Below are 12,384 nucleotides of genomic sequence, written 5' to 3' on the forward strand. Positions count from 1 at the left end.
TGGGAATCTATGTAGATTCTGAAACTTAAAACTGGTTTTAGTGGTTGCCCAGCTGCTACAATGTTGTTTCTTTTTTGAGGCCTAAAACATATTTTCCAGGTTTCTGGAAAATTAAAGCAAGGATTTTAAAATATGTCTTCTACTTTCTTCCTTTTGTGGTAATCACCATCAGGAGACATTTTTGTGAGTCTTTGACCCATGGGTCCCACTGTAGGGCAATATATTATCCTTTGCAGGTCCTACTTTATTGCACATGAGTAGAGTTGAATAAAAAGTAGCTACTTCTATTCGGATGCCCACTTTTGTGTGAGTGTGTGTCTCCGACACGCTGCGATACCCTTTTAATCCCCTCACTGTGACTCTCACATGATGAAGAAATCCCACCCCCGAGGCTAAGCACAGCAATGGTTACTCCAGCTCAGCTCACATGCTTTTCTGTATTGTAGCAAATGATTGCCCTGTGTTACATTTTATCCTGTGTCATTCTGACCAGCTGATGTTTCCCAGTGGTTGACAAGATGAGGAGATTTTTGCCTAGAAAAAGATTCCCTTGGCCATGGCTGAGACGAGATGCTACTCCGAATGAGACCAGTCCACTCTTACCAAAGGTAGGTGTGTCACTGGGTTAGTTTGAGAATACTGTGTTCCTCTGTTCACCTGTAGTTACATTTCTGGGGTGGCTTTAATTTTTTGTGGCATTCTTGTGTGTCTAAAGGCAGGATCTACAAACAATGCTGAGGAGCTTGCCTTGGTCACTACTGATTTTCAAGCAGGGACAAACAGCGGACAGCAACACAACAGTCCCACAGATGCCAGGATAGATCCCTGTTACGGTTATTCTTTCATGGACTATTTCCTAAAATACTTTCTTATCATATGCAATCTGTTGTTCACAGTTCTGGGCCTGTTGCTTCTTGCTCTGGGGGTTTGGGGTCTCATTAGCAAGGAATCCTTTGCTCAGGAGAAGATCAGCAGTATTGGCACTGACCCAATGCTGGTAGTTCTGAGCGTGGGCTTTCTGCTCACTGTGCTGTGCCTGTCAGGCTGCGTGGGTGCCCTAAGAGAGAATCGCTGCTTGCTGAAGCTGTTCTCAGCCACAGTGCTAGTGCTCATCACAGCTCAAGTCATCATCGCCATTGTGGCCCATACTCTACAAGATCTGATTGAAGGTAACTTGCGATCCGGGATGTTAGTTGCCATCGCACGGTACCAAGATGATCTGGATCTGAGGTTCATCACAGACGAGATTCAGTCAAATCTGCAGTGCTGTGGGGCGGACAACTACAGAGACTGGGAGATTAACATGTGAGCAACTTGGAAATCTTTTTTTTTTACTTTTTTGAAAGTAAATCAAAGCCAGTTGGTCACGATGTAGGAATGTGTTGAAGAAGTTAATGAGCTGTGAAGTTTTTTTATTGGGTTATTTTTCCCTTTCTTCAGATATTACAACTGCTCAGCTCCAGGAGTGCTGGCCTGCGGTGTCCCTGCAACATGCTGCGTGGATCCTCTGGAGAACGGCACCGTGTGGAACTCTCAGTGTGGTGTCGGAGCCCAATTACTGGATGAGTTTACTGCTCAGAGTGTGATCTTCCTGGGAGGTTGTCTGGGGGAAATCTCTCGATGGATCAAGCAGCACGAGGGCCTGATAGGAATAATTGTGACTGTCGTGTTTGGGGTCCAGATTCTGATATTATTTATTACCATACGACTGCTGGAACGCATTAATCGTCATAAAGTATAGCTATAACACGAAGTGACGAATACAGCAATATGCTGGTTGGGGTTTAATGAGTTCTGGCTGTGCTTAAATTCTGGCTTCATTTGTCAATCATTTAAAACAACCTAACCTTAAACACACAGACTGAACTTTTGCAAATGGAAATGAGACATAATTTAAACGAGGAAAGCAAATTCCAACACAAATTATCCACTGAAAATGTTTTACATTTTAAAAATGCTTGAGAGTTTAAGAAAAAAAGAATTTCAGTTAAAAGTTAACTGCAGCTTCGCGATAGCTATCACCTCTTTTGTGTTTAAAAAAAAAAACTCCACTTTTCAAGAACATGTACTCACTGGCCACTTCATTAGGTACACTTGTTGAACTGCTCATTAACTGAAATATCGAATCAGTCTGAATATGGAAATGGATTTGAAAGATTTTAACTTCACCAATGTGGGTCAGACCAAGGAAAGTCTTGAAACTGTATCTGTGTGTGTGTTTATGGGACGGTAGTGACACTATCACCAAAACGTTTTCACCACATGTGCCCAAATCCTTCAAAGACACACACCTCCTGATATTTGAAGGATTCTTGGAGGATCTCAAAATGGTGAAACAGTTCAACAGCATAGGAGTGGTTGTAAATGGGTCACCTGGAGAGTAGAGGTCCTGCAGATCAGATCTGCATCTTCATCACAAGCACCTACAATGTAACAAAATAATCAATGAACAAAAATGGAATTCATTTATTCTGAGCTGAGATCAGAATAAATGGAACAGCTCAGAAGAATGATTAGAGTAAGATTGTAAAAGCACCTTTCAGCGACTGACGGTGGACAACCTGCTGCAAATATGTGAAACACATGTGCACGTCCCACACATGCAAGGTTTCCTGCGCTGTTTTGAATGAACTGAACTGAGTTTGCTAAAAGCAAGTTTTGTGTTCTGAGTGTTAACAAATATTGAATAAATAATGATGATTACAGATGGTATTTATGATGGGAATGATGTAATCTCTCATGCGCAGTGTGGGTCAGTAAATAACCGTCAAATAAAAGGACAAAATCAAATGACTGAAATTGTGTTAAAAATGTCAACATTTATTCGAGAGTTTGATTAAATATGATAAAGACAGTGCTGACGATTGTGCAGAAACCAAGCTAACAGAGTTCTAGCTAAAACCACAGACTCAAGCAATGACACGAGAACGCATTCGAGATACACGTTTTGTGAACATGGCAGCTTGAGATCGTTATGAAATTAGGTTTACAATATAAAATATATAAGACAAAGAACAGCATTCACAGCATGCAGACGTATAAAGACACCTTTTCAGCCAGTATTAATGATCCAGATTATTGAAACTAAATACTGAAATTCAAAATTTGCCACATTTATTTAAAACAACTTCACAGCGGAGATAATCAGATGATGCCATACTGGGCAAGCTCATGTAGCTCTAGATGGCTGTATGCCTCCCACGGGCAGATTACAGTGATGTCTAAAATGAAAAAAACAAAGAGAAGAAAACAAATCATGAGTTGTTGTTTTTTTTTTGTTTTTTTGTTTTTGTTTTTTAAAGGAAGAAAAGGTCATGTCATGTGCATGTTTTGGTTATGTAGCCATCTGACTTTTATTTTTTTACTTACCAGTTCCAAGACCTTCCATTCCTGGGATCTCCTCTCCAAAGCTGGTAAAGAAAGAAAATAACAAGCTTTACTGGAGGATATCTGACAAACTTAGATGACTCGTGCGAGGTTATCAGAAAGAGACATACCCAATCACTCCTCTTTTGGGAGGCTTGCTCTTGAACTGCCGCGTGTTCCTCTGTTTGAACTTGGGTGCAGACTTGCGTGGGGAGCCGGGGGCCGTGGCTCTGAGGGGAGCTTTGTTGCCAGTCTTTCCTTCGGATTTGGCCACCTCCAAATTCATGCTTCTGTTGTTTCAACTGTAAAAGTCACTGTCTCATTAAAATGCCCAACAATGAATGAAACAGTTATAAAAATCTTGTGACGTAATTATCCTCGTATAAAGACAAGCCATGTGCTCATGTTACTAATCAAATGCTGCGATACCTTCAAGCTTGAAAGCGCCTTCATAATCAGATTACTGTGAGGATGTGCTGAAGTGGCCTCTAGGTTTACACTGACAATAGCTTGAAATGTTTATTTATTTATTTTCACAGTTAAAAAATGGAAAAATAGCAATGCAATTTGTATGTAAATGTGCATAGATGTAACCACATATTTTTAAAAAAAACAAAAAACAGATGCAAAGCCGAAAGAGTCCAATAAATATAATGTGCAAATAATGTACAAAACATGACTACATAAACAATAAGTTCTGCTTTTGCCCTGAAAGGTTACACAAATACACACAATGACAACTCTAATCAACAATTTCATAAGTTCAGCTTTTTAATCATTCTTAGAAATTCAGGTCATAGTTAAAGGCGGTCATATATTGTTCGGCGACTCTCATTTGTTGTCCTTCCATTATGCAAAAAAAAAAGGTGTGACAGAAAATTAAAAACAATTAAAAAGCACCTCAATGCTTCTTATAATGTCCCTGATATAATCTAGTCTTCCATATGACTGAATTAACACCTCATTAACTGTATTAAAAATATATATTAGGCTGGAAAGACTGAATTTCTATTCTGATTAATTTTACATTGCATATTATTTATTAAATATCTACGTTTTAATTAATAATCTAATACTACATGCCTGGATGGATACAGAAACATACTACCAGGTAAAGTCCAAATAAAGATGGAAACTTTTATATAACAATAATAAACTGCATGTGTTAAAATAAGTCCAAAAAGAGAAAGAGTGTTCAAAAAAGATTTAACCTGTTGTTTCAACTCACCGCTTGTGGTGCTTCTCTTGGTAGTTGATTATGATGGTAGTGTCCAAGAGGTCTGAGTGGCTGTTAAATGCTGTTGCATTAAGTTGCATTAGTGCAGTACTTTTATACACCACAGACTTAGAGACGATTATGACGCCACCTGCCAACAAACTGATGATTCTATCATCACTTGTACCCAAGCAGATCATTGATGAGGGATTGGCCGACTGGCATTCAGCAGGAGGGGGCAGCAGTTTCCTGTTCCTGAGACTGTCCTGAAGACACACATGCTGATGATTCTGAACGGGAATTATTTGAGTATTTTATCCATAACCTCTTCAGATATGGTCAAATGTAAGCACTGAGTTCTGGAGTTTTCTCAGGATATAGCTAATTATTATCACTGTTTTTCTGTTATGACCAAATATTATGTAACACCTGAAGCCGAGAACTTACTGGCATGAACCGTGACATTCTCCTTTCATCAGCAGTCTCGCAGATTGAGCTGCATTATAGCTGCTAATCCAGCCCAGCCTCCTTCCATCACACAGGTGAACACACCTGCTCCATTCATGTGAAGATTTACTACAGCGTCGTTCTGCAATCTGTACTGCTGATGCATGCTGTTCAGGCACATGTATGGACACTAACTCCTCATGTCACCTGTACAAAAAAGATTCAAATGTCTGAGATTAGTGGATATATTCAATAGAGCAAACCTGTCTAGCTACAGTACACTAAGGAGCCAGCTGTGGTATTTTAATTGAAGGTTGTTTCATTGAAGCTTGTTTATTATGTTCATTATAAGAAACACATGACTTTTTTCCTTTGTATTTTTGTATTTTGTCTAGCTGATCAATCAAATGGTATTTATTTCTGATGAAGAAATGTAGAGTTTACTCTTCACATTGTTTACTGGACAGAGCCACTTATTGATCCGCGTGACTGTTACATGTTATGTGACTGCTGTACAAATGATATGCACGACTTTGTAGATTCAAACCATAAATGATAAAGAGCTTGGTCTAGATCAGGGGTGGGCAGTTAATTTCCCCAAGGGCCCACATTCATCACCTAATTGTAACATCTACTCTTACCAGAGGCAGTTTAATTACAGGACAGTCTGGGTAATGAGCTACCAGAACAATTTTTTAAATTTATTTTTTTTGTAATTTTACACATTTATCGGTTTATTTATATTAATTTAAGCCCAAAAACGTCATGCTGGCAGATTTTTCTTTTATCAAAAGTAGCTACATCTTCATGATGTAGAAAAACTAAGACTAATTGTAGAAATCTCACTTATTTTTCTTATACTGAGATATTGCAGGGATTAAATTTCCATTTAAACTTCTTTACACTGAGAGAGAGGGATATTCACCATTCCCGCCTATTTAAAGACAAAGCGAATTGTCTGAACGACTTTAAATTATTTTGACCTATGTTTTCTACAGTTACTGGATGATGCCCTCTAGCGGTGGCAGGAAGCAGAGTCGTTGAATGGAGTGACCAACGACTGGCTCTGACAGGAGCGTCTCTTGAGCCAATCAGGTTTGACCAAAGATCGTCTTATGTCTCATGTGTGTCACTCTGCAATAAAATTACTGTACGTCTCATTGATTACAGCGATTTAAAAAATTGACAATACATATTTAATTTGATTAAATCAGTTTGGTTTTTTTTACAAAGCAAGAGTTTCATCACGAATCTCTCAATCTGTTTCAATACGCCAAACTTGCAAATCATGTTTTGGTACCTGAAAAAGAAATGGAGTGAGATGTCTGTCCTCTACTACGTGCCACCGGTAGAGTTTCGGTTGAAGTCTGAGCATAGTGCTCCACGTGTGTTGTTTTGCTTTGTTATGCATTCATGTTAATTATTGTAGCATGGTGAAGAATAAGAAAAATAAAGTGCCCGATTCGGGGAAACAAGCGGGAAAACCTGGACAACGTCAAAGGTACCATAAGGAAGCTAATACGTAATGGAAAATGTGCTAGTTAAGCTAGTTAGCAACAGAAGCTAGCTGATACGGGCTCCAACCCAAGTTGTGAGCGATCAGATTAAACCGGACTTGTTAAAGTTTTAAGTGGGGACTTGTGTCTGCAACTAAACATGTTTGCTTTTTGTTTTTTCCTGTCTGTATTGTGTCCAAATTTCAGTAATGCCAAGCTCCAGAGAGATGGTAAACCCAAGAAAGCCAAAGAGGTGGACCACATTCAACACATCCCCTTCAAACTACGAGAAATAATGAAGGCTAAGGACAGAATGAAAACTGGGTCCCTAAAAGTCAAAAAGCCGAAAAAGGGTATAAAAAAAGTTTATAAATATTCATTTTAGTGTCATGACTGTCGTGTATAACTAATAAAGACTGTGTTGTGTCTTTACCCATCTCACCTGAAGATAAATCAGAGTATTTTCTAGATGGAGACATACCTGTTCCACATTTCAAGAGGGGCAAACGGGAAAGCGTGAAAGCTTACGTGCAGCGGATGGAGCGTGAGACAAAACATGTCATGTTCCTCTCCAAAAACCAAGTAGACAGGAAGCCCGAAATGGATGCAAGCGAACAAGAGAGGCCTGCACACTGCAAATCTGATAAAAAGAAGGAGTGAGTACACTTTACACTACACTTTACACTAAACCCCATCCTTATCTAGTAGGTTTCATGGCATAGCTTGTCTTCACTTATTCTGATTTGTGGCTGGGTTTCTTTTTTAGTGTTGTGGCACTGATATTTTTATATGCGTGACATGGATTGAATAACAGTAAAGTATTGAAATAATGTGTAAATCTTTTATCAAAGTTCTTGATCCACAAACTAATGACATGACGAAAAGCAAACTTTGTAGCTGCTCCATCCATCACCATTTGTGTTGTACAGCCTGATACCGTGTTTAAATTATACAGCTTACAGAATGCTATATAAAAGGTTATATGAAATGGGCAGCTGTCCTATTTTACAAAGAAGAAATAACTGCACCAAACAGGGGTGAGTTTAAGGCAGGGGTGGGCAACTCCAGGCCTTGAGGGCTGGTCTCCTGCAGGTTTTAGATATCACTTTGAATCAGCTGTGTTGGATCAAGGACACATCTAAAACCTGCAGGACACTGGCCCTCGAGGCCTGGAGTTGCCCACCTATAACACCGTTATAACATCTGTTTTCAGCAGCACAGAAACTTTGCGTGAATGCAGAGGGCAAACTTCAGAATGCTGATTTACCTGATGCTCTTCATTGCAGCAACCACATTCTCCTTTAAAGCCTTACAGACACAAACTCGCTCTTCGCTTGACTTCTTCATACTTAAACAGGCAGACACACGTGCACAAAAACTCATAAACATGAACTACCTCATCCCAGAAATAAAGCTTTGCCAGAGAGTGCTTTAGAGTCTTTACATATTTTTGCATTTAAGAAAATGTTGTTGTTTTTTCCAAAAAATTAAATTTGATCTGACATGTAAATACAGTCAGTGGGTTTATGTTTGTTGTTTTTCTGACAGGTGTTGTGTGCAGCTAAACTTTAAAACACTGCAAGTTCTAAAATGGAAACCAATGAACAGTTCATTTTGAAAGACCTGTGTTTTTTCTCTTTTGAATATTTATTATTGCTCATTAATAAGACAAAAGTATTTCTTATCCAATTAATCGATTGAACAATCAATAGATTACTCGATTACTAAAATAATCGATAACTGCAGCCCGACTGTCAAGTGTTACATTTTTAATGCCTACTGATTTTCTATTGGCAGGTATGGTAAAATGAAGCTACAGAAGCTACAGCAGAAAAAGGTGAACCAACAAGAGGACAAGATGGAAGAACAGATGTTTATAGGTAAGAATGAAGGTTTTACAAGGACATGTGGTGCATTGTTCTTTAGATGGGATCTGTCTTTGACTGTCACTCGGTTTGGTACTAATAGCAAGAGGTAGCATTTACCAGATATTATTTTCAACATTTCTTTGAAAGTCTGGGTCTTTTTGACATATTTAAAACACTAAAGGTCTTCGACACAGCACTTGCTTCAGTAGCATTTCTTTTTTCGTAGTACACCATCTACTAGGTAAACAAGGGTGCAGATGGAGGACATGCTGTGAGATATTCTTTCAGTAAAGCATTTTTTTTTTTGCAGTACTGTCCTGATCACTTCCCTCTGAGGAAATTTCAAACCTCTGTCTGAAGTAATCCCAGATTCAGCTGTTAGAACAAAACAAACATTAAAAATTTGTCAGTCTGAGCCAGAGTAAAACCAAATGACGCAGAACCAAATCACCTCAGTTGTAGTTCCCCGTGAAATTAAAGTAAGGACCCAATTCAAGTATATTAGATGATGTGTTCCTGGTGTAAGCCACAATGGATGCAGTGTTTAATGCCTTCAGTTGACATAAAAATCAACCACAAAGTTACTGTTTATGCTCATCTTTTCTGTTTGTGCCCTTATAAATCTACACTGTTTCCTACACAGAAAGTGGGAAGAGCATTTGCATCTCTGGGGTTTACAGAGACTGGTCCAAAAACAAATATTAGTGTGTGTAGATAGATGGATAGCCTACCTATGTATAATCACATTCTACGCATCCTATGATCGCTCACAAAGCTCTCAAACCGGTTTCTTGAATATGACAATGAGTTCACTGTATTCGCATGGCCTCCACAGTCCTCATAACTCATAATAGACTCATAATGGAACGGGAAATGTTATGGATGTGCAGTCCACAAATCTTCACCAATTGCGCGATGCTGTGATGTTAGTACGCACCAAATTCTCTGTGCCATAAATTAAGGAAGTGCTGAAAGCAAAACGAGTTTAAGCCGTTATTAGGACAGTGTAGCTAATAAAGTGACCAGTGTATAAATCAGGTGTTATGGTTAAAAGTTGTTGGGCTATACAAACATGGAAAATGGCAAGAAGTATTTAATTAAGGCAGCTTAACATGGCAACGGTGAGTAGTCATTAAAAAAATCCCTGTAGTTAAATGATGGCTTTTGTTTCGTAGATGATGTTCCTTTTGGTGAGGTTACAATGGCCCCTCCCTCTTTGAGTGCCAAACCAAGGAAAGCTGAAGTCAAATCTCAGGTAATCACACCGTGCATTGATCACATGATCTCTCATCGAACCATGCAGATGGTTCATAAAATCCTATTTCCTTTTTTTCCCCATTTCATTGTGCAGAAAGCATCAAAGGAGCTGCTCCTAAACTCTCTTCTTGGCCATACTGCAGTCTCCACTACAAAGCCCTCCATGGCCAAACAGAGAATCATGGAGGAGGAGCGGGAACGAGCAGTAGAGGCATACCGTCAGCTGAAGAAACAGAAACAGCAGCAGTATGAAGCTAGGACTGCAAGCATGAGAAAACTCAAAAGCCTTCATTAATGTCGCTTTTCACTCAGCTCATCTGCAGTCAGTGTTCCTGGCAGCAGCAGGGCTGAGCAGTGATCTGTAGAAACTGTCTAAATAAGATGGAGAGCTAGCCACATTTGAGATTAATATCTGGAGGAACTTTATGCATCCATAGGCCACTGTTGGAGGCTCCTGTAGCTCAACAGGTACAGCAGGCTGTTTGCTTTTCATGAAACTGGCAACATACCACTCCCCCACCCACGCTGTCTAAAAGAGGGGGAAAATGTGTAGTATTCAAATGTCTGTGTGTGCAAGGGTGGATGTGGCTCCTTGTGTAAAGCTGGGTTGGGAAAACTTTAAGGGCACTGTATAATTCCATTTTATCTTTAGGTACACTAAACAACACTGCCGCTTTCACAACGTTGTTAATTTAAAAGAGTGAACGGCTTTCAAAGTGCTTTGTAACACTGCAGAGTCATTTCCCAAGTCCGATGGAAAATACATGGAGATATTTTGCCTATGCTCATTTATCACCCTTGGAACACTTGCGTATTTCATCATTTGTATTTACAGTTTTTTCACATTTGCATGTTCAGATAACCAAATTCTGAGGTCGTCCGTCATGTGATGGACAGTAAAATCCATCCATCAGGTTATTTCAAAGTAAAGATGATCCTCTGATTGTTTTTAGTGGTCCCACTAGATGGCACTCCTCTTGTACACAGCCGACATAACTTGCTCATTGTTGGTGCCACATTATATATTGAAGTATTTTATATTGTTGTTAAATGGTTGAGTGGTAATGACTGCATTTTATATAGAAAATGTAAATAACATGTTGAGAGAAACCATGAGGTCATTTATTATTAGATGTTTTTGATTTTTTCCATGCTCCTCAGCAGATGTTTGCTGTTTGTTGTCATATTCCCTGTTTTTTTCCAGAGCATTTGGATAAATCTGGAATTGTCATCCACACTGATGTTCAGAAACACCAGCTGAAAAAACAAATATCCTCATGAGACCTTTTTAGCTGTTCTTGGGTTTTAAAGTCCTTTGCAGCTGCTGTTTTTTGTTTGTACGTCTGTGATAGCCTCTGTCTTGGGATAAATGAGCCATTAGCCTTTTTAAATGTGCAGCATTTATTAGAGCCTGGCACAGCTATTTATATTTGTAATCCTTCGAAGGCTTTACACTCATGAACGAAGCCATTGTTTAAATATTGCATAATATTCAAATCTTTGTTCAAAAACTTTCAAAGCATGCTATCTAAGGAAAAAAAACCACATTGATAATATAATGCAATAGTGATCAACTGAATAATATGACCAGATGGTGTCGATACTGAATTCTTCTTATCTGGTTCGTGGGTCCAATCACTGCTATTTAATCAGCTTGACTGGTGAAACCCTCAGTCCATGTTTGTCCTCTGATGGTTGTCACAGTGACACGGAAATGTATTAAGTGGGGACAGCTGCTGGTGATTGGGTGCACCGACTCCCTTGAGCTGAGCACATTTGCCATTGGTTATATTCCACCTGTGTGCAGGACAGCTGTTCACATTATCAGAGCTTTACAGCTGTTTTTCACTTAGGATGTTAAGATACTGGTTTTTTTTTTACCTCCTTCTTCTTCTTCTTTTAGTTGAATTTACTGACCCCGGAGTTACGTAATATACAAAGCTTCAATCGTGTTAGCGTATTTATATAGTCAAATATTTCAAGTGCAATGTGACACATTGTGAGTTCTCTGTATTAAATGTTTTACCAACCATCCAAAGGTCCGCTGGGAAGCACGAAATCTAACCAGACTTGAGCAGTTTCATTGGAAATATTCTGCTCTGTTTATGTCCACATGCAGTGTTTCATTTTGGATATCATGCAACGCTTGTTTTTTTTCAGCCAGATCAAGAAGGTGATACTGAAGGTTATTACAGAGGAAAACATCATTTGCTTATGTGTTCTGTTGTTCAGTGCTGTCTGATTTCCTGTTAGTGAGCAATTTATCTTCCGATCAAGTACCCATGGCTGCTGACAGTACAGGATGGGAAAGAGTAATTGGGAGAGAGACATTTAAGCCTGCTGCTAGGCAGCCACTGCTGACTGAAGCTTTTAAAGACGTGTGAGTGTGTGTGAGCGAGATAAATTATATTAAAATAATTGTGCTTGTCATGTAGAGAAGACAGACTACCTCTTGTGAGTCAGAGCAGTTGTAGATGAAAATTTTCGCAGCAATACGTACGCAATATTAATCTGTTACCACAGCGATTGATGATTGGATTCAGCAGCATTACAACAACATCAGCTTGACTATCACAGCGGTCTCCCTTGCTGAACTACAAACTCAGGCATCACAGAGCCAACCCCTGGATGTCGTGCTAGGTGCCAGGCCAGGCTTATCAAGCAAACATATGTAAATATTTGAAGCAGTAAACTTAGCAATCCTGCTGACATGATGACACTTCCTCTTTTACCA

At 39.2% G+C, this 12,384-nt stretch overlaps 3 protein-coding genes across 3 annotated transcripts; 2 read left to right on the forward strand and 1 right to left on the reverse strand.

Moving 5' to 3' along the window:
• Positions 1–454: 454 nt before the first annotated feature.
• tspan10 (tetraspanin 10) lies at positions 455–2,717 on the forward strand. The gene is made up of 3 exons (XM_080905471.1): positions 455–608; positions 716–1,305; positions 1,441–2,717. Exons 1-3 carry the CDS (start codon positions 519–521, stop codon positions 1,739–1,741), a joined length of 981 nt encoding a protein of 326 aa, XP_080761597.1. The 5' UTR covers positions 455–518; the 3' UTR covers positions 1,742–2,717.
• Positions 2,718–3,108: 391 nt separating this feature from the next.
• LOC308411553 (retinal cone rhodopsin-sensitive cGMP 3',5'-cyclic phosphodiesterase subunit gamma-like) lies at positions 3,109–4,998 on the reverse strand. The gene is made up of 4 exons (XM_080905490.1): positions 4,595–4,998; positions 3,498–3,668; positions 3,370–3,410; positions 3,109–3,221 (listed from the first exon to the last, which is right to left on the reverse strand). Exons 2-4 carry the CDS (start codon positions 3,650–3,652, stop codon positions 3,145–3,147), a joined length of 273 nt encoding a protein of 90 aa, XP_080761616.1. The 5' UTR covers positions 3,653–3,668; positions 4,595–4,998; the 3' UTR covers positions 3,109–3,144.
• A 1,369-nt stretch (positions 4,999–6,367) lies between these two features.
• Positions 6,368–11,857, forward strand: ccdc137 (coiled-coil domain containing 137). Its single transcript, XM_080906347.1, has 6 exons — positions 6,368–6,530; positions 6,733–6,878; positions 6,974–7,181; positions 8,323–8,405; positions 9,569–9,648; positions 9,745–11,857. Exons 1-6 carry the CDS (start codon positions 6,460–6,462, stop codon positions 9,943–9,945), a joined length of 789 nt encoding a protein of 262 aa, XP_080762473.1. The 5' UTR covers positions 6,368–6,459; the 3' UTR covers positions 9,946–11,857.
• Positions 11,858–12,384: the final 527 nt, after the last annotated feature.

The sequence above is a fragment of the Rhamphochromis sp. 'chilingali' genome (assembly GCF_963969265.1).
Source record: "Rhamphochromis sp. 'chilingali' genome assembly, chromosome: 15".
Taxonomy (NCBI): Eukaryota; Metazoa; Chordata; class Actinopteri; order Cichliformes; family Cichlidae; genus Rhamphochromis; species Rhamphochromis sp. 'chilingali'.

Bases quoted from the DNA above. Each gene is read 5' to 3' on its own strand.
- LOC308411553 (XM_080905490.1), bottom strand. From the start codon at position 3,652: ATGAATTTGGAGGTGGCCAAATCCGAAGGAAAGACTGGCAACAAAGCT. The intron at 3,411-3,497 runs GTATGTCTCTTT...TTTCTTTACCAG, and splicing joins CCCAAAAGAGGAGTGATTGG to CTTTGGAGAGGAGATCCCAG. The intron at 3,222-3,369 runs GTAAGTAAAAAA...TTTTCATTTTAG, and splicing joins AATGGAAGGTCTTGGAACTG to ACATCACTGTAATCTGCCCG.
- tspan10 (XM_080905471.1), top strand. From the start codon at position 519: ATGAGGAGATTTTTGCCTAGAAAAAGATTCCCTTGGCCATGGCTGAGA. The intron at 609-715 runs GTAGGTGTGTCA...GTGTGTCTAAAG, and splicing joins CCAGTCCACTCTTACCAAAG to GCAGGATCTACAAACAATGC. The intron at 1,306-1,440 runs GTGAGCAACTTG...CCCTTTCTTCAG, and splicing joins AGAGACTGGGAGATTAACAT to ATATTACAACTGCTCAGCTC.
- ccdc137 (XM_080906347.1), top strand. From the start codon at position 6,460: ATGGTGAAGAATAAGAAAAATAAAGTGCCCGATTCGGGGAAACAAGCG. The intron at 8,406-9,568 runs GTAAGAATGAAG...TTTGTTTCGTAG, and splicing joins GGAAGAACAGATGTTTATAG to ATGATGTTCCTTTTGGTGAG. The intron at 9,649-9,744 runs GTAATCACACCG...TTCATTGTGCAG, and splicing joins AAGCTGAAGTCAAATCTCAG to AAAGCATCAAAGGAGCTGCT.